Source organism: Nyctereutes procyonoides, unplaced genomic scaffold (assembly GCF_905146905.1).
Source record: "Nyctereutes procyonoides isolate TBG_1078 unplaced genomic scaffold, NYPRO_anot_genome, whole genome shotgun sequence".
Lineage (NCBI taxonomy): Eukaryota > Metazoa > Chordata > Mammalia > Carnivora > Canidae > Nyctereutes > Nyctereutes procyonoides.
Window position 1 is genome coordinate 33,366,592 of NW_026575134.1, and position 21,060 is coordinate 33,387,651.

The following is a 21,060-nucleotide window of genomic DNA, read 5'->3' on the forward strand; positions in this document are numbered from 1 at the left end:
GGCTACAAAGAGGTATTTTACAGTTGACCTGACCAGCCAACTAACATAAAGACATGCAACCTCACTAGAAATCAGTGCAATGCCAAAGACAACACAGAGATCCCATTTCGCATGCAGACAGGTAAAAATTGGATAGTCATAAAACAATCCGTGTTGGTAAGAACTTGAGGAAAACAAGAATTTAAAAACAAAAATGCTGGTGGGAAGGCAAACTGGTATACTTTTAAAAAGAAGAATTTATTTATCATTATTTTTTATTTATTTATGCTAGACATAAAGAGAGAAAAAGGGGCAAAGACACAGGCAGAGGGAGAAGCAGGCTCCATGCAGGGAGCCTGACGCGGGACTCCATCCCGGGACTCCAGGATCGCGCCCTGGGCCAAAGGCAGGCGTGAAACCACTGAGCCACCCAGGGATCCCCCTAAAAGGAGAACTTAGCAAAATCTAATAAAGGGGGCAATCTATGCATACCCTAAATCCAACCGCTCCACTCCTAGAAACATAAACAGTAGTATAAACATATAATGCTTCAAATCAACCAAAGCTACAAGCTTTAATCTGGACAAATCTTATAAACAAATGCTGAGTATCAAGGCAGGCCGAGAAAGGACAAGCACAGTATGTTAACATTCATGAGTGCCTAATTACATAGTAAAATACAAACACACAAACTGAAAGGAAACACCCCAACCCAGAGCAGAGTTACCTATGGGGAGTGGCAGACAGACAGAATGGGACGGGGAGGGGTACAAGAGGGGCTTCACCTAGATGCTCTAGATCTTTAAGACAAAAATAAAAATGACTTTTAAAATATGGAACAGAGCAAACAACAAAGTTTCTTAGGCTTACGTGCCTGGATTCTGAGTGTTACCTTCACCTCTGTGCTTTTCTGAAGTATTTTATTACAAATAAGATCTAACTGCTTTGCGGGAAGTTGAAGGATGGATCAGGGAAACAGCAACTCCACTCAACTCTAACAGCAAATACACACTCTCCATAGGGCCCCATGTCTTGGACTCTTAAGGGGAAAAACTCAACAAGCACCTCATAAAAGCAGCAGAAAGCAGCCCCCCGGAGAGGCATAGCCGACTTTAATCTAATATGCGTCTTTTTTTCAATTTCCAGCAAGGAGAAGGAGGCCTCAAAGGGACCTGTGTGGAGCCTCATAAAAAGTCAGGTCACCTCTTCTGTATTTAAAGTCCAGCCTGGAGACAAAGGGACTCTGGCCATTTAAGCGGGTTTCTGATTACTAATCCAAAGAGCAGCAAGGGCTGAACCTGGGCTTTCAGGGTAACGTTGTCTTTCTTTGGTCTGTGTATATCTTGGTAGAACTTCAACAGGTCTCTGTATTTTCACTACTGGTCACCCGCCTTCCATGCCACCCCACCCCACCATCAGACTTCCCTCCTTTCAAAACGTGAGGCTGAGGGAATCTGGCAAAAGTGGGAAGAAATGTACAGAATGAAGAGATTTTAGAAAGAGACCTAGTAAGGAAAAATTAAGATCTTTAAAGGTATAAAAACCATTACTTACAATCTGGACCTCTGATGAAATGTATACCTCCCTGACAGGCATATACACATGCCTTCGCGGGCATACAGGTCATAAACTGCCAAGTTTCCCTGGCTTGCTTCCCACCCCAAGTCCAAAAATAATCGATGAGCCTCCTGCACTAGAAGCCCAGGGGCCTCCATCCCCTCTGGAAGCCTGTCACACTGATACTTCTCTACAACTGAACAAAATTACAGCCTTTAGACAAGCGCAGACTGTTCAGGCTTCCAGAGCCCTGGAGATTTATAGGGCTTTCAGGGAAACACTGTTTAAAAAGGAAAATAGGCCACTGGCTAAACCACAAAGATTCAGAGTACATCTTGCAAAGTTCTTTTTTCCTTTTAAATGGAGAAGCTATTGTTCTAGTTACAGATGCACCATTTCAAAATCTACTTTAAGCAAAAGCAGAATTAATGTCAGAAAGACTACTGCAGTTCTTTTAGCTGATCAGCATGCTCGCAATCCCAAGACTTACTCAATTATCAAGGGATAAAACTGTAACTTTCCAACCTGGCTACATTCATTTGTTAGTTTGTTTGCAAGTTTTCCTTGAGAAGAGACTGAAAATCTGCATCAGGTTTGTCATAAAACAGCAACACTGTATACAGCATTACACAGGACATAAAATGACAGTATTAAACACAGCAGGACACTGGCCCCACCCAGGGGTTTCAGAACTAGCCTCACCTGAATGGTCTGCCTGTGTTCTCGGAACACATTCACTCTGATCACTGCTTTGTTAAATTCAGGATTGAGAGACTGAATGATCTCATAATCCAGATGCTCCTGATGGAGAGAGTCAAATCAATGACAAATTTTAGAAACTAAAAGTAAACAGGCATTCCAAAGACTTGACCTAGATTTAAACCCAGCACTGAATCCAAATAGGTACTTATCCTAATTTCCTACCTGATATTGCAGAGCGTCAAATCCTTTAAATACAAACTCAAACAGAGTGTGGAGGTTATCAGGGCTTGGGGAGGTAACAAAGATATTGGAGTACCTATTAAACAAAAGAAAAGGATGAATTTTATTTTTTTTAAGGGATCAGAAACCCAAAAGGGCTATTTAGGAAACATAAGAGGAACATAATTTCGGTTTGTCCCGTCACACAGATGATTATCAGAGATAATGGCAGAAAGAAAGAACGCTTTTTAGGGAGGAAAAGTAAAGCAACTCCAGATCTGAGTGTATTTTTCCTCCCAAATGAATGAAAACACATGAACAACATGAAGGTAATGTCCTGGCAATTAGCTCCTGACATCTGTGAAAGCATACTGCCAAGAGGTGCCTGGACACAACTCCCTCAGTTTGCAGAACCAGCATGCTACCTCTCAAGCCTATGTCCTGGGACAAGAGGGTGGCCTCACAGTCATCACTAGCTGTGCTAAGGGGGTTTCAAACCATGAAGCCAGATGCTCAGGTCAAAACCATGAAGCCAGATGCTCAGGTCAAGGCCACAGCGGACCTGCAGGGGACTCTGGGTGGGTGTAAAGGATGCTAAAGGCTAAGGTGCTGACTGCTACCGCCAGGCAACAAGAACTAGAGACTACCAGTCAGGGGCTTTACTCAGCCCCAGCACTATCACCACTGACTTGCTGGGGTATCTTGGGTGACTCCTAAAACTCCCCAACCCTCGGGTCATCCAACTGTGAAATGCTTACAGACTGATTAGGAGCACCAAGGAAGACAATGCACATGGTAAATTCTACGTCTATTTCTGTATGTGAAGCTGGAAGTACACACTCTCCTGGCAACTGCATAAATCTTCCACCCAGGGCAAAAGAACAGAAAAGGTGACACCTGGGTGGCTCAGTGGCTGAGCGTCTTCTTTCCGCTCAGGTCGTGATCCCACAGTCCTGGGATCAAGTCCTGCATCAGGCTCCCCCACAGGGAGCCTGCTTCTCCCTCAGCCTATGTCTTTGCCTCTCTCTATGTCTCTCATGAATAAATAAATAAAATCTTAAAAAAAAAAAAAAAAAGAACATCACACTCAAATGAAGCTCCTCAAAAGCAAACAAAATCATTAAAATCATTAAAATCAAACAAATCAAACGTGTACTTTTCACAGTCAGCAAAGATGGTCATATACATTCCCATCTCCTGAAGAGTTTTAAAGTTTCTTACTCCTCTTTCTTTGCTTTTGTACATCTGCCCAACTTTTTGTATGTGTTCAACATTAAACAGTGATCACAAAGGTCCTGGCAAATGTATCCATGTGTGTCTGCATATACAGTTCGGGGCGGGGTGGGGGAAAACTGTCGCTGTTTCTAAACGGGAACCCACAACTCAGAGAAATCACACAAGAGCCTGCACAGACCCAGAAACAGTCTCCTGGTCCCCTGACCCCGACCCTGCACATTTATTCCTCAGAGCTCAGACTTCCCAGAGGGAGAAAGACCTCCTTACCCGAAAGCTACTGCCCCAGCAATAGCCAATCCCAGAGCTGCAGACTTGCCCCTTCCTCGGGCAGCCGTGAGCGCAACAGTACTCCTTAGGGTCTTTTCAGAGATCCCCTCGATGAACTTCAAGACAGCTTTGGCCTGTTAACAGAGAATCCCATTAGGTGAACTTTGAGAAAGACCAAGTTCCAGCCATCTGCCATCACTACTGTGGAGGCTACATCAAAGGGGCCAGTTCTTGCAGGCCAGGAGGCAAGGCTCCGCACTCGGGCCTCTTAAGGCCTGGTCAACTCCTCGCAGTCTCAAGGCTCTAAATGCCTTTCAGGTGCTGGCAACACCCAATTCACATCTCTGGTCTGGACCTCTTCCCTTGACCCCATCAAACTCCTGTATCCATGTAATTGCCCCTACATGTCTCTACCTGTACATCTGCCACACTGCTCAGACTGTCCCCCCTCCCACCTCCTCCAGCTACAGCCTTCCCCATCTCAGTTACCTGTCCAACTGCTTAGGGCAAAAGCTTCTCCATTTTATCCTCACACATGATTCACCAGCCAAGCTTGCTAGTGCTACCTTCAAAATATATACAAACCCCACCACTCCTCACCAGTGTCTTCCACTACCACGCTGGTCAAAGCACTATCCTGTCTTCCCCCATTACTACAACAGGCTCCTAGCCTTTCTGCTTCCACCTTTGTTCCTCTACGGTCTAGACACAATATAGCAGCCAGGGGGATCCTTTTAAAATTCAGCCTGGGGATCCGTCTGGCAGCTGTGCTGAGAAACTGTCCATGAGAAACCCTCAGTGGGTGCCCACCTCTCAGAGAGTAAGTGTCAAGCCCTCTAGGGCCACATGGCTGTGCCTGTCATCTCCTACTCCTCTGCTCACTCTGCTTCCGCCCAGGTAGCCTGCCTGCTGGTCCTCCAGGTTGCCAGGTAGAGACTCCCACCTCGGGCCTATGCACCCAGTGGCCCCTCTGCCAGAAGCACTCTCCCTCCTGACAGCCCCACAGCTCGTTTCCCCAACTCCTTCAAGGCTTTGCTCTAGGATCATCTTCTAAACGAGGCCTCCCAGAACTGCAGCCTCCGCCCACCTCTTGCACTCCCGATCCCTCTTTGGTGCTGTTTGTGTTCTTCCATCGTACACAGCACCTTCTACTACACTGGCCTGTTTCCTTGACTGCCAGTCTCCACCCACCAGAACGTATGTAAACTCCATGAAGCAGGTGTGCCCCTCCTTTTTACCACTAAGCCCAGTGCCTAGGGTAGTGCCTAGCACCTAGGAGGACGAGAGCAAGCAGCACTGAATGAGAGGAGGAACCACAACACTAATCAGGGGCCAAACCCTACTCCCCAACTGCGGTCTGCCCTGGGAACAGGCCGAGACCGGGAAGAAGGCCAGATGCTCCGGCCTGGCCTGTGTGGTCCTGAAGAAGCTGCCCTGCACACCCAGGCAGCAACAGTAAGAAGACACTGAAGGGATGCAAGTCCAGGCAAATGGAAGGGCAGGAAGGGGACAAGCTCTAAGAAGCCAGTCTCTCCGGACGAACACACACACAGGAGCTCCAGGTCCTGCTCATCCTGACTTGGCCTTTGCCTGAACACTGTATTTTGCTCTTTTGTTGCTTACTATAGAGAAGTTTTAAATCAACAAAACACAACCGGGAAAAATCCACTAACATAATGGAAGGGAAATAAATATGGACTAAAAATGCATTCTCGGGGCGCCTGGGTGGCTCAGTCAGCTGAGTGTCTGACTCTTGGTTTCAGCTCAGGTCACAGTCTCATGGGTTGTGGGACTGAGCCCCCGCATCGGACTCCCCGCTCAAGAGTCTTCTCTCCCTCTGCCCCTGTCCTGCATGCACGTGTGCATACAAACACTCTAATAAATGAATCTTTCTTAAAAATACGTTCTAAAACAATATGCTAAATGAAAAACCAATCCTCAAAAAATAATTTACAAAACAAACAAAAAAACTCACATGACAGTAATTATAGGAAAAGAATACCTGCTTCTCTCATAATTAAAGCAACACAAATCAAAACACAAATTGGTAGGCTTAGAAGTTTAACCATGGCCAGTGCTGGCAAGTTGTAGGGAAAAAGGCATCTGCACACAGTGTGGCTGGCTCCATGAACTAGTATGACACCCAGTTTAATGCACACACACTCTAATCCAATAATTCTTCTGGAAACTTATCCTAGAAGGTCCTAACAGCATTGTTTGTGATAGCAAAAAAGCTGGGATCAACTCAAATGCCTACTAGGCAACCACTTACACTATATGGTGTAACCCCTGCACATGTTTTTAAAATCTCCATTTCTATGCACAGAAAAAGTTCCAAAAGAACAAACAATAAACTGTTAATGGGAGCTGTCTCTGCAGGGTGGGACCGCCAAGCAGAAATACGATCTTCCATTTTTCACGCACATCTTTCACTTTTAGTGATTCTACTATGTATTTCCTTATAATGCTACTGTTTTTACAGCTTCCCTCTCTTGCCCTTTTTCCATCCTCTTTCATTTCCTCTCTGACAAAGGGGGGCAGGAAGTGGCTCAAAGCAACCTAGAGTCTGCAGCCTGGGCTGCAGAGAGAGCTATGTGGCCGATAACTCCTATTTCTAGAATGCACAAGGAAATCAGCCTGCTGGGACTCCGCCCCAAATGGGAGGTATCACTGCAGCTGTTTTCCATCATGAGGGCAGAACCCAGGGCCAAGAGGCCTGGACTGTTCCTTTGGCTCAGGCTAGACCAGAACCCTGAACACACCTGACAGCTTGAAGGCCTCTGGGCACTGCCCAGTCAGCTCCCACTCAGCCCAGGGACCACCAAAGAAGCTGAGTTTACCAGCCCTGGTCACCACAGTGAGCACAGAGATGCATTCTGGAAGCTCCCAGCTAGGCCCCACTATCTGTACCTAAAGATCTGGCCCACACCACCACAGGGCCCCATCAGGCCCCACTCTGGAACCAGGGTAAATACAAGTGGCCTCAGGCTCTCCTCTCACTTCTACACAAAACACAAGCAAAAACCTTTATGTCATTAAAACTTAACTGAAACGGAACACAGATATGATATTGCAAAAATCACTCCTCTTTAAATTCAATCCGTCTCCCCTATCTCCCCACACCCCAGACCCTCTATTCCCAGAACTGATGCCCTGGGATGGGCAGGGAGGCAATCCTGGGACTTGCTGTGAACACAGACGACAGAGAATAGCCCTGCTGTTGCTACATGAGTTCAAGCAATAGAACATGTCCCTTCCCCAGGAGGATCCATGTCCTGACTTGTCCTAACTGGGCTTCCGTTGCTTTCTGCGTGTTCTGTTTGCCCTGGGCACTGTCTACCCTGGGGCGGAGAAGTTCGGAACACCACACTCACCTGGTCTAGGGTCTTGCAGCAATCCACCAACACGCCCACAGGCTGGGTGTCCTGCAAGCTCTCTTTCAACTCCTTCAGCTCCAGGTCAGAAGGACTAAGACTCTCATCCTGCCAGAGAGGAGAGGAGAAGGTTCGCCACTGTCATGGAAGGGTGGGTCCTCACAAAAAACATGGCCTCACCATGATTCCTGGACTATGGGGCTGACTCACCGGGGTCTGGGGAGGTAGGGCCTCAATGCTGGCAGCGTGTGAGGAGATGGGCAGGATGCTGAGCTGATCATCGATGACAAGACACTTCTTACAAGAGGCCAGAGAGAGAATAAATCTGCAGGACAAAACGGTCAAGAGGTTTTGGCGGGAGGAGGAGGGCAATGTCTACACAACGAAGGTGGCTTTTCTTCAGGAAAATCATTGGGCCCTCAAGTGTCTCTAAGAAAGCTAGAGAAAGCCAAACCCAGTTGGACGGCAGTGCAAGAGAATTCTGAGCCTCCTCTACTAGGCACCTGAACGTGCTTCATACAGCAAACAAGAACACCCAGAACTCTCTTGAGACGGGTTGTAAGCACTCCTACTGTGCACAACCGTCTCTGGTCTCTGAGTCACACAGCCCTTCCCACACCATCTCAGGTTCACCATCTGAGGACCAAGCTGTCTCAGGCCATTCTTAAATGGGGAATTCCAAACCCACCCCACAAAGGATCACGAGTCACACAGGAAACAAATCTATACAAGAACAAATTTACCTTCTGCCACAGTAAAGAAAAAATACAGAAAACGGAGAGGAGGAGAGAAAAGTTCCCTTAAGAAATTAACAGACACTCCTGCGTGCAGGCAAACATTTGTTTGGCTAGAGTTCAAACTCCCCCAAAAGTGCAAGAAGAGAGCCTCACGGGCTACGTTCACAGGCTTCCTTCCACTCTATCTAGCAGCACACAGCCGCCTCATCACCTACTCCATCTGCTGAGTGAAACACCAGGGACGATGAACACCAGGAAGGCCCCAAGCTCCAAGGCCAGGATTTCTCAACCTCAGCACTAGCAACATTTCGGATCGGGTGACTCTGCTGAGGGGCTCTTTGTTCATTTTAGGCTGATCAACAGCATCCCTGACTTCTACTCACTAGATGCCAGTAGCGTTCCCCACCCCCTCCAACTCTCTCCCCCAAGTCATGATAATCAAATGTTTCCAGACATTGCCAAATGTCCCCAAGGAGCAAGACTGCTAGATGAGGACCACTGATCCAGGCCACAGCATCTTAGGGAACACCAGTTTCACAGGCTGCTAACTGGTGTTCCCTAAAAAAGGGCCCTGTGATCAAATAAATCTAGGAAAAGATCAGTTAAATAGGTCCCTGCTGCTGCAAGACTTTTCAGAAGCTATGACAGCCTAACGCGAATCTTCACACAGGACAAACCCTACCAGTGTTTCCCAGACACGACTGGCCAGAAACCCTTTTAATATAAATTCCCTCTTACAATACTAGTGTTCTGTGAAACACATTTTGGGAAATAGTGACCCAGACAAATTACCCCTTGGACAGATGAATAAGCTAAAAGCCAGGGAGGAGAATGACTTGGGTCAAGACCCAGCTCCCCGCTCACTTTCACTGCTTCCAGCTGGCTTCACAACCACCACTGCTGTCAGGAATCTCACCATTCTGGCCCCCTGTGCTCCCTTCCCTCGGACAAAAACACAGCTTTCAGCTGAGTCCAAGACAAAAAATATCCTGCCCACCGTGGCTCCTCACAATTCAGGGCCTGGAAGTGTGCCTCAGACCTACCTCTCATTAAATCTTCCCACCACATCCTGATGGGCCTCGGTCCTGTACCTTGAATGCACGTCCTAAAAGAAACAACATCCATGAACAAAGACATCCCAAAGCAATGCTGAGGCTCCGAGTCCAAATGTGAAGTAGTTCTAACAAGCAGCCCTGGGATCGAGGAGGCACCAGAGCTACTGCTGGGAATCCACCCCAAGTACCCTGCTGTGCTCAACGGTCCAACTGCTCTTTGCTGGAACGGGGATCATCCAACACTAACTGCCATGTTTTTTATTTCAACAAACTTCCCCTAAAGTCAACTCTGACATTCTTCCACATTTTATCCAGCATCGTAAAATGTATTCATTCATTCAATAAAATGCACATACCAACCATGTGCCAGACATGCTGGGTATATGCTGGTGTTTAATGAAGCATGATCTCTGTTCTCATGGAGCCTACGGTCTACTGGTTGGGGGGAAACAAATGAGTAAAATTCTGGCAAATGCTACAAATGAAAAACAGAGTGCAGTGACAGCAAATGACAGAGGGGCGGCTACTTACACACAGTACCGAGGGAAGGGGTGCTCTAAGGTGAGAAACGGGCAGCCACGTGAGAGGCGGAAGAAGGACACACGAACTGACATGGGCACAAGGTCGCTCGTTCACTCACAAGCATTTAACGTGTTTACTGAATGCCCAGCACTCTTCCAGAATCTGGGAGTGCATCAGTGAGGAAAACAAAATCCCTGATCTTATCAAGTTCAGCGACTAGCACTGAAAGTCAGACAGCAAACAAGTATATACATAACTTCAGGCAGTTGGCAATACTCTGAAGAAAAATAAAGCAGGTCACACATTCCCAACAGAAGGTGAGGAAAGACCCCACTGGGGAGGTAGCATCTGAGCAGGGACCCGAATGCAATGAAGAAGAGGGCCAAGCGGATATCCCCGTGGCGACAGCAAGTGCACAGGCCTCAGGTGAGAACGTACTGGGCACGTCTGAGGACACCTGAGGAAGCCACAGGAGCCACAGTGTCAAGTGATGGGAAGGGCAGTGGTGGTGGGAAGCAGCTACTAAGGTCTGAGGAAAGTCCAGGTTGCTGTGTAAACACAGCTCGTGAAACCCTGAGGCCAAACCTGATGCCATTCCCCAGCAGCACCATGGGAATGACTGAAAACATAAGAATATCCACATGGCAGTACTGATGGGGTCAGAGACCAACTGCGCAGCCACTGCGAAGCAGTCCCACTCCTCATCGCGTCCTCAGCTTTGGATGGAAACTACTCCTCCCACAGTCGAAGCTCTTGCCCAACTGGGAATGCAACTGGCAAATGTTCCTTCATCATCCAAAAGGATGAGGACTGGTGCAGACGTCTGTGCATGGTTCCTTTCTTGCAATACACAGGCGGAGGCAGTGACATGGCTCTTTGCAGAATTCCATTCCAGAACTGTAACCACCTAACAGCTGCACCACACCCTGAATTTCACTGGTGTTGAATTTGCACATATACCTAAAAGTATATGTGAAATTCAGAGATGCCCAGGCACTCTGTCATGGCCACTGACATTTCCCCCCAGTGACTTTCTCCTTACTTGCAGTCAAAGAGCTCCCAGCCCTGAGCTCATGCTGATGGCTCACTGGAGCTGCCTCAACAGGAATTCTTAAAAGGAGCCCACAGCAAAAACACAGCTTGATCTATATTGCTAGAGTTCAGGTAAAAACCATATACCTACCATGGTCATCGTGTACAACTGCTTGAGTGAATTCATGGTCCGTAGGAGGATGACCACCAGCCCACCACCTTCCACTGTTTCCACAGTTCTGGCCAGCAAGTTTGGAGTCAAAGCTTCAAAATCCTGGAAGAAGGAGACCTTTGAAAGGGCTGGTCATGCAAAGAGCACCCTCAGGGAAGTTTCACCAAGGGCCAGGTGATAAAGTAAAAGGAGGGCCTCAGAACATGAACCCAAGACCATAGCCCCCACCTGACTAACCAGGATGGACACACACACACACACACACACACACACACCCTCCTGAGGGGCAAAGAAGTGAGCCCAGCGCTGGAGAATAGGGGTACCTGGTTTTGTATGTCAAGTGTGTCTAATAATCTCAGACAAAATCCTACTGGGGGAGAAATCCTTCCATCTTCATTGATTCACACTTGCATTTCACAAATACCTCACATTCATTTTCTGACGTGTTTACAAATAGAACCTGACAAAACTCAACTGCACCACGTGGGGGAGCCACTGCCTAAAGGAACCTTCTTCCCGGCAACTGGTTAACAGCAGCAGCCTAAGAACACTCCCTACGAATCAGTGTTTGGGTGAGAAGAGGCAAAATGCTCTTTTCTTGTCTCCCAGGTGGGATGCAAGCCAGTAGAATGGGACAACCCATTGGGACATACAAAGAGAGAAAAAAAAAAAAAACCTTCCAATTTATGATTTTTTCCCCTCGTTTCTTACACTTTATAAGGTACATTTTAAAATGTATAAATCATAACAGTGCAATTATACATCACATAATAAACACATACCAAAATTGGGGATTTGAGCCTAATTCTTTTTTGGGGAGGGGTCGTGCAGGGATTGCCAAGTGTCAAAGAATCAAAGGATAAAACAGAGACTGCCAGAGCTCAAAACAAAACAAAAAACACATGAAACTTAAGTCTATTAATTCAACTGGCAAGAGAATACCAGTGAAAAAAATGCACCAGGGGGTTCTCTGTGGGGGAGAAAGTGAGGGGATTTTAAGGACTACAAAGAGGGCTGGACGGTGGCGGTGGTGGTTCTGCTGACCAAGTACCTGCATAGAATGCACAAGTGCACAGGTCTACACATGGTTTGTTAAAAAGGTCCCACCGCTCACTGCTCACTGCAGTCTTCAGCCAGTTCCAGTAAGAATCTGGGGATGTGGGGTCACTTGGAAGTTCACAGCACTTTGTTCCTCACCTTCAGCTGGTCAGAAGCAGCTGTGAAGCATCTGGGTCAGTTTTGGTATCTCTAGGTAAGTGTTGGTCTAAGTGGAAAAGTTTATTTTTATATGGGATGAGTTACCAAGTTTGCTCTGGAAAGTGGTCAAGTGTTCCTCTGATAATGCTCAGGGGAGGCAGCGTAGGTGAATCTTTCTCTTTACGGTCTACCTGTTCCTGTGGGGAGCCCTCCGCGCTCTGACTCCAGGCACAGGCCAGAGGAAGCCACCCACCTGGAGAACACACATGCCGAAAGTGTTGCCCAGGATCTTGTGGGTTTCATTGTAGTAGCAGTAGCGAATGTTTGTGGCCGCCACGAACAATTCGAAGGGGTCATCCTGCTTTATGTTCAACGTCCCATTCTTTATTTTTTTCTGTAGCTGTCGCATTCTTTTCTTCCGGTGACTGCAATCACCCCCCCACACACCCCAGGAGAGCCAGTTAACAAGAGAAGCTAAAAGGGTGGGAGCAGGGGACAGGCTCAATGATCAGCCACCCAGACCTTCAGAGCTCCAAGGGAACTTGGCAACCGGAGGGCTAACCCAACCCTTTAAAGGCGAAGGAAAGAGTAGAGAAGTTAAGAGGATGGGCTTCAGAGGGAGCCAGGGCTAAGTGCATGTGGGAACCCTGCCATGCTGTCCTGGCACCTTCCACAAATACTTAACTTCCAAAGAAGAGTAACAGAAGGACCTAAACTTCACATCTGGCTCAACCAGAGTCTGAAACCAACCTTGATGGCCTCATTACCTTAGTCTCAAGCCCATGCTTCCACTACATGGAAGCTCCCCAGAAGACCTGGGAAAGGCAGGGTGACCACTGGTAGTTTACTCATCTTTCGTTAATGAACTCATCTACTTCCTTCCCCAGACTGTGGGATCAAGTCCTGAAGAGCAGCTCTGACTATAATAATACTGACAGAGGATATAAGGGTTGGAATGGGATCTGGAGAGCTCTCAGGAATCCCAAACTTCTGTCTTAAAAACCCTGACTATCCAACTGTCATTTAATTTTCCTCTACAGGAAGAGAGAAAAGCTCCAGAATTGAGGATGGTAACTGATCAAAATGTTACCATAGTTCTCTAACTGAATAGCTGGAACAAAGGCCCTCCCTCTGGGCCAGTATTTCTTCACCTGTGAAAAAGGCAGTTGGGCAGGGTGACTGTCACTGTCACTTCTGGCTTGTGCCTTAGCCCATGACTTATAAGCATCAGCTTGAACCTGGTGCTCAGTCACCTCAAGACAGGGCTGGGAGGGATCCCTGGGTGGCTCAGCGCTTTAGCGCCTGCTTTCGGCTCAGGGCGTGAACCTGGAGTCCTGGGATCAAGTCCCACATCGGGCTTCCAGCATGGAGCCTGCTTCTCCCTCTGCCTGTGTCTCTGCCTCTGTGTCTCTCATGAGTAAATAAATAACATCTTTAAAAAAAATTTTAAAAAGGCCTGGGAGAGCTACAAGAGGCACAGAAGAGATTTTTACAAGTGAAGTCAGATAGGTTAAGAAGCTAAGGCAGATGTGCCCAGAACACTGTGAACTGCCCAATTCTGCACCCATCTGATATTTACCAGCTGCACAGTCATGACACTCAAAAGCCCCAGAAACTTAACAATTCTGCTAACAGGCAACATGCCTTATTCTTAGTCTGTACTAAAAATACTTACCTGCCCAACTATGAAAAAGTATTTACAACAAAATACCTATTATGATTTACAACTACACACAGTGACGGACAGCTAAATGCTAACAATGCCCCACGTACTGAGATGATGAGTGCTTTTATTTTCACCTTTGTGATTTGTCTGTATTTTTCATATTTCTTCCAAGAAAGCTTTTATATAGATTTTTTTTAAAGGCAAACGATTTACTCAAAACCTAGTTTCTTCTAGGCAGAATCAAGTCTCTGTTAAGACCAAAGAATGGTAACTAATCAAATTTAGCCTTTGGAACTAAGTACAATTAAAACAATCTTAGAGCCTGTCAAACAATGCATTCGGCTCAACAAATTATTATCTGAGCACCTAGTACAAACATGCCAGATCATCTAAAAATATGAAGATATAAAGATAAGCAGGAGAAGCCTCCTAACTAAATGAACTTACCACATGGAAGTAAAACAAGACCAGTGTGCAAATGAGCATATTCCCAGGGAGGGAGAACAGAGGGTAACCAGCAGGCACCGATGAGGGTGGAGGCGCCTCAAGTGTGACTACAGGGTTCAGGGGGAAAGTCTGGGGAAGGAGACAGGCCCTCAAAACTGGGGAACATTTCAGAAGATGATGCCAGAGAGGTGGAAGTGGCATCCCAAGCAGAGGAGGCAGCAGGTGCAAAGGTAGGGAGTGTCCACGGTACAGAGCAGCCAGGGCTAGAGATTCCATTTCAGAGTCAACATCAGAGACAAACACACTTGGGAATAAAGGAGAGAGGAGAGGCCCAAGGACAGAAACACACACACTAGCTGGGCTGAAGGTAGAGGAGATAAGATCAAGAAAAAGAAAGGCTGGAGAAAGCAGTCTGAGAAAGCATCACAGAGGCCAAGAAAGGAGTGCACTTCTGAAGTGACCACACACTGGGTTATCTGCCGAGGAACAGGACTCAGCACCCCAAACTCCTCCAGACACAAAATTATGGGGCGGAACTACCAGGTTTCTACTAGATGGACTGATTCCATCTCCTCAGCCCAGGAGTGGGCATCTTTCCACAGGAATTTGGGGAGAAATACTGATTTCCAACACTGTTGGACCCTAACTGCTATTTCTGCCATGGGAACAAAAGAACACAGAAAGCTGAGCTGTAGCAGCAAAGAACAGAGCAGACAAGCAGAGCTGAGACCAAGCAACAACTGGGAGCATTAGCACTCTGGGTCTACATGCTCCAAGGCAGAGCTGCAATCTCAGCCCCGTAGGTATCTCCTAGACTTCAATACACTCCCTTCGTGCCTAAGCCTGGTTGTGTCGGAGGTCTGCTATTTACAACTAGGAGTCTTGACTACTGCAGCTTCAGAAAATCAGAGAAGGGCCAACTGTCCAACACAACACTAACAGGTGGAGAAAGAGCTCTGAAAAGAAGGAGTAGGAGGGAAAAAAGCTGTTGCGTGAAGTATCAGGCTGCCATGACTTCGAAGAGCACAATTTGGTCACAATGATGGAAGCAGAAGCCAGTGAGCAAAGACAGTGTGGCTAGGAGTGCACGAGGCTTCTGTTTCAAGGTGTGTGGCAATAAAAGTGAGAGAAAATGCGAGCCTGACAGATACAAAACGCGGTATGCAGTTAATCTTTCTTTCTTTTTTTTTCTTTTTTTTTTTTTGAGACTGGAGAGCTGAGTATATTCACAGGAAAAAAGGAGCAAGTTTCAAAGCGGTATGGAAGTGGCTGGCAGATGAAAGAGGATTCAGGTACTGAAAGAAGTGAGAGAAGAGATCCAGAGTAGATGAAGGGGTTCTCCATGGACATGGGAGGAAGCACATCCTCCTCAGAAACAAAAGGCAAAAAAGAGACTGAAAATGCAGAGGAAATCTACGATGGAAAAAGGCAATTGAAGGCACTTATATTAGCCAGGCATGATCAGCTTAGGAAAGTAAAAAGAAAATCACAGGCAGAAAGCAAGGAATTGAGCTGGGGACTCTATATAGAGCATGGAATGGATCTGAAACTTATTGGCAGGAATGAAGAAAGGACATCAGCTCTACCATTTTCTCTACTTGGAAGTGTCCTCAGAGGTAGCACTTCCCTGATGACCCCTGAATAACCATGTCAGGGAATCCCTGCCTGGCACTTAATTAAGGAGCAGGAATCTTAAGTGGTATGGGACACTCAGAGGGCCAAACTTACCTGCTAAACCCCAGCTCTTTCTTATAACACCACAGCACTGAAGGCCGAGCCTTCACGGTTGCTTTGGACAACATGTGATGGAGTATGACCACCTGCCAAAGGAAGAAATCTCAGAATCTCAGGGCCAAAAGAGACCTTAGAGACTGCCAGGCCCAAGACCTCACTTGACAGATCTAGAAAGAAAACTGAGGGCCCAGAAAGGGAAGCGCCCCAGGTCACCAGGCAAGTAGTGCACAGGCAAGAGCTAGAAGCCCGGTCACACAAACGTAACCTCATGCTCAGTCCACCCCTAGATCCCCACAAGGCATTTTACTCAAAGAAAACCAGTCAAAGGGATTTAATGCTATGATGTGCTGAAACGGCAGAGGGCCAGTAACAAGCTGTCTCCTCGGGATAAGACACAAACTCAGTCAAGAAGTATACCAGGTCTTACCTGATCCTTTCCTCGGTCCCCGACTACAACAAACAAAGACCTTTGCCGTTCAGCCACTCCATTCTCAATGAGAATCCGAATTCGGTTATCTACCTTCTTCCGCTGCATGGTGAAAGATTATCACTGAAACAGAGAGAAAGGAAACACAACTGGACATGAACACCAGAATCTGGGTGAGGAACATTAGCTGGCAGCCACCTGTGGGGCCTGGGACTGTGAGGTACATCTGTAAGTATCATTTTACTTAACCCTCCAACTGCTAAGGAACAGGTCAGTCTCATTTTTAAAAATCAGGAAACTCGGGCAGCCGGGGTGGCCCAGTGGTTTAGCGTCGCCTTCAGCCCAGGGTCTGATCCCAGAGACCCAGGATCGAGTCCCACGTTGGGTTCCCTGCATGGAGCCTGCTTCTCCCTCTGCCTGTGTCTCTGCCTCTCTCTCTCTCTCTCTCTCTGTCTCTCTCATGAATAAATAAATAAAATCTTTAAAAAAATAAAATAAAATCAGGAAACTGAAGCTTGGGAGGTAAAGAATAGGTTTCCTCAGCAGGAAAAGTCAGAAGAGGAGCTGTAATTCACACTTCTGTCCAGGAGCTGTTTTTTTAAACTTGAAACAATGTTCCAAAAAATAGAATGATTAAAATATATGATGGCATATTTTTAGAATAATAAGGCAGCTCTCAAAACAACTCATTCAAAACCATTTTTAGAAGTCATCTAAGGATAATGGATGTATGGATGTAGGTACTTATGAGAAGATAAACACTACAGGACAAAGCACAGCACCTTTTTTTTTTTTTTTTTAATGCATGTACATAACATACACGGGGAAAAAACCTGGAAGAAAACACCAAAATATAATTATTTCTGGATGCTGAGAGTGCAGGTGGTTCTTCTTTTGTTCTTTCAATTATTTGGAGTTCTGGGTTTGTTTGTTTCAATTCATATGCACAACTAATAAGGTCAGGGAAAGGAGATCAATGAATCCTACTGCGACAAAGTGTTCCAATGGTCTCCTCCAGGAAGGGAAAACCATACTGAAGCCTGTACAGATAAACCTTAAAACTTACTGTGATTGCACGATACAATATTGCATCGTTACCATAATAAACACACACCAAAGAAACATCAGAATTACATCAATTCTATTGCTACAACAGAAGAATAAGAATGACAGGCCACCTAGAAAGTCCAGGGCCTGCTGCATTCTAAACATAAAGTTCATCAATCGAAGCTTAACTGTGCCTTAACTGTCCTAACCTCCAATCCAAATATGGATCTTTAGCAGGTCTAGCTTAGTATCAAACATTGTTATAGTCAATGGCTTCCTTCTCATAAGGAAAGGAGCAAGTATAAAGAATTCAAGTATCTTGGGTGGCCCTGGTGGCTCAGCGGTTTAGCGCCTGCCGTCAGCTCAGGGCGTGACCCTGGAGACCCGAGACCCGGGATTGAGTCCTATTGTCGGGCTCCCTGCATGGAGCCTGCTTCTCCCTGCCTGTGTCGCTGCCTCTCTTCTGTGTCGCGAATGAATGAATGAATGAATGAATGAATGAATGAATAAAATCTTAAAAAAAAAAAAAAGAATTCAAGTATCTTGGGTGGCCCTGGTGGCTCAGCGGTTTAGCGCCTGCCGTCAGCTCAGGGCGTGACCCTGGAGACCCGAGACCCGGGATTGAGTCCTATTGTCGGGCTCCCTGCATGGAGCCTGCTTCTCCCTGCCTGTGTCGCTGCCTCTCTTCTGTGTCGCGAATGAATGAATGAATGAATGAATGAATGAATGAATAAAATCTTAAAAAAAAAAAAAGAATTCAAGTATCTTGGGTGGCCCTGGGTGGCGCAGCGGTTTAGCGCCTGCCGTCAGCTCAGGGCGTGACCCTGGAGACCCGGATCGAGTCCCACGTCGGGCTCCCTGCAGGGAGCCTGCTTCTCCCTCTGCCTATGTCTCTGCCTCTCTCTCTCTCTCTCTCTCTCTCTCTCTCATGAATAAATAAAATCTTAAAAAAAAAAAAAAAAGGATCCAAGTATGTGGAGGAATAAAAGTGACAGGACTCACTCTAGGTCCGCCGGACTCCGAAGGCTCAGAGAGCTCCCCGCAGCCCGCGGCCCGCCCGGCCGTCGGGAGCCGCCGCAGGTGCCCACGCTCGCTAGGAAGGGCTGCTTTGGCTCCGGGGGCTGTGGGCGCCCGGGAGCGAGACCAGATAAAGCCTGGACTTCACGGGGCTTTCACTGTCCTTGGAGAAAATACTCAAGCGGAACCGGTGAGGGGCGATGGGCAGACAGACACGATCAGAAGGGAAAGGCGCCGGCGTGGCCAGAGGGTCTGGCGCAGAGGGTCTGGCGCAGGCCCGGGAGGAGGAGCCCGCGCGCGAGCGTCACGGGCGGCTTCAAGGGCGCAGGGGGCCTGAGCGGAGGGAGAGCCGCCTCTCCTTCAGCGGCGCCGCCCCCACGGCCTGCGGCCCCCGCCGCGGAGAGCCGAGCGGCCGCCCCCGCCCTCCTACCCCCCGCCCCCCAGCAAGCCCGAGGCCGCTCGGGGAGCACGCCCGGGAGGCGCAGCCCGTCCCCCAGGCGCGCCCCGCGGGGAGGCAGGCGGTCGGCGCGCGCCCCCGCCGGCCGCCGCGGCCCACGGAGGGCACGGGCCGACCTCGACCCCCTTCCCGAGCCAGCCCGCGCTGGGTACCTGCGCCCGAGCCCGGCGGATCCCGGCCGGCAGCCAAGCGGAGGCACGTGGGGCGCCCGGACGACTCGCGTGGCCGGGAGGGGGCGGCGGGCTGCCCGCCGCGGACGCCGGACCGCGCGCTGAGGGGACCTCGCTCCGCGACGCTCGCCGGGCTCGGGCGCTGGGAAGCGGCGTGTGCGCAAGCGCACTAGCGGGGCCCTTGCTCGCCCGGGTCTCCGTGTGATGACGTCGGAGGCCCGGAGGCGGGGCCGCAGCCCCGGCGGCCAGCGCCGCTCGGACTCCGCCGCTGCTGGCGGCAGCCGCGGGGCGGGCGGGTTTGCCTCTCCTGGGCCGTAACCGTCCGCCCGCGGGGGTCCGCGCCCCAGCTCCGGCCACTGTGCCGGGGCGAGCCCGGGCTCCCAGACGGGCCCGGGGCCGGGTGTTAGCCCAGGGACACGAGACCGACTCCAGGGGCCCGCGCGTAACGTTACCGACTTTTATTGAAATAGTTTCCCACTTTAATGTGACAAAACGAGGAAGCTGGACTAGCAGGCCCAGTTCACTCGTCCCCCTCGACCCTCCGGACCGCAGGAACGACCCCGGAGGCCTGCGGGGGGCAGGGCGGCCTCTGCCCGGGGCCTCAGGGACGCTCCCTCCAGGCGGCCTCTGGGGAACCAGCCCTCGGGTCTGCTGGCGCTAAGTTACTTCGCCTCCTTCCGTCCTCCACCCGCCGCCCCTACCAGCTCCAGGCGAATTCGCCCAAGCACAAGAACCACCCAGAGATGTATACGTTTGTCTTTGGGCCAAATCGTTGAACTGCAAGTAAACAAATCCCAACCGCTTGCTTCACAGTTCTTGGATACCTCAAATTCAAAATGTCTCAAGCCGAACTCAGGTTTCTCTCAGTGAAACTCCTTCTCCAAATCAAGACACTTCCGATTCTAATGTGATCACCACCGCCGCCCATCTAGTCCGATATCCATCATTTTCTAGTTCACTCAACAAAAATGTCTATTGTGGGACACAAGGGATCGGGTGATCAAAATGTTCCCGTCATTCATGAAGTTTGCAGGATTCTGCCAAGTTTTAAGGGCTATTAAGAAAACAAGTATGCAGTAAGTAAACCGTGACTAAGGATCTGTTTTAGCCGTGGACGTGGAAGGCCTGTGAGGTGATGACACTGGAACAAACACTTGAATTTAGAAAGAATGAGCATTAAGGATATTTGAGTGAAAAGCCTTCCCACGCTGAAGATGTAACGTAGATTTCTAGATGGGAAGAATCCTGGCAGGGTGGCAGTGTAGCCAATGTACCCAGACTGCAATGAGCAAGAACAAAATGGTAGGAAACTAGGCCTTAGGTAATGAATTCACATGGAACAAATTTTAGAATTCTAAGTCCGATGGGAAAACCGGTGGAGTTTGGGGAACCAGGAAGTAAAATCTGACTTGCCCTCAGAAAAGGCTCATCCGTGGCTGCTATGCAAAAATCTCTGCAGAAGGACAAGAGGAGCAGCAGCCAGCCGTTCCAAGCTACTGCAGTGGGTGACTGTAAGCCAGTCATAGCAGTGGTTACAAGTGCTAGATGACTCAGGATATATTTTCAAGGTAGAACCATGCATGCACTTTAAAGCCTAGACACAAGAGTATGAAGGGGGGGGGGGGGGACAGACCAGGTATTTGCCCTGAGCAAAAGGATCAATGCAGGTTAACTAAAGAGATTAATTTGAAACACTAAAAAATTCAAATCGAGATTAGTACTGGAGTTCTGGAGATTTTGGGACCTAGGAATATTTAGGACTGAAATAATGATTGTATTCAAAGTCTTTGGATTAGATGAAATCACTAGGGAAGACTGAAGCTAGACATCAAAGTCTCACAAGTTAAGCCCAGCAAAGGATACAGATTACTAAGTGGCTAGTGAGACAGGAAACATGTAAAATCCATTCACTATCGCCCTCCACTTTATGCTGTCATCATTTCTCACATGGGCTACTGCAATGGACATCTCTTGCCCCATACATTTTGTTCTCAACACTGCATTGTGTATTCTTTAAATGGCAACTTTATTAGGTGACCATCCTTT

At 48.3% G+C, this 21,060-nt stretch overlaps 1 protein-coding gene across 2 annotated transcripts in view; it reads right to left on the reverse strand.

Moving 5' to 3' along the window:
- Positions 1 to 19,158, reverse strand: part of NAT10 (N-acetyltransferase 10) — a 37,450-nt gene extending 18,292 nt beyond the window's left edge. Inside the window, exons 1-11 of one of the 2 annotated variants that reach the window (XM_055301092.1) lie at positions 18,997 to 19,158; positions 16,324 to 16,446; positions 15,891 to 15,982; positions 12,303 to 12,474; positions 10,832 to 10,954; positions 9,115 to 9,176; positions 7,545 to 7,659; positions 7,335 to 7,442; positions 3,961 to 4,094; positions 2,461 to 2,554; positions 2,239 to 2,337 (exon numbers count right to left, since the gene is read on the reverse strand). In XM_055301092.1, coding sequence (XP_055157067.1) covers positions 2,239 to 2,337; positions 2,461 to 2,554; positions 3,961 to 4,094; positions 7,335 to 7,442; positions 7,545 to 7,659; positions 9,115 to 9,176; positions 10,832 to 10,954; positions 12,303 to 12,474; positions 15,891 to 15,982; positions 16,324 to 16,431 — 1,107 coding nt within the window. In that variant the 5' untranslated portion in view covers positions 16,432 to 16,446; positions 18,997 to 19,158. Of the gene's footprint in view, positions 1 to 2,238; positions 2,338 to 2,460; positions 2,555 to 3,960; positions 4,095 to 7,334; positions 7,443 to 7,544; positions 7,660 to 9,114; positions 9,177 to 10,831; positions 10,955 to 12,302; positions 12,475 to 15,890; positions 15,983 to 16,323; positions 16,447 to 18,372; positions 18,770 to 18,996 lie in introns of those variants that run through there. The other variant, XM_055301094.1, reaches the window with a different exon arrangement.
- Positions 19,159 to 21,060: the final 1,902 nt, after the last annotated feature.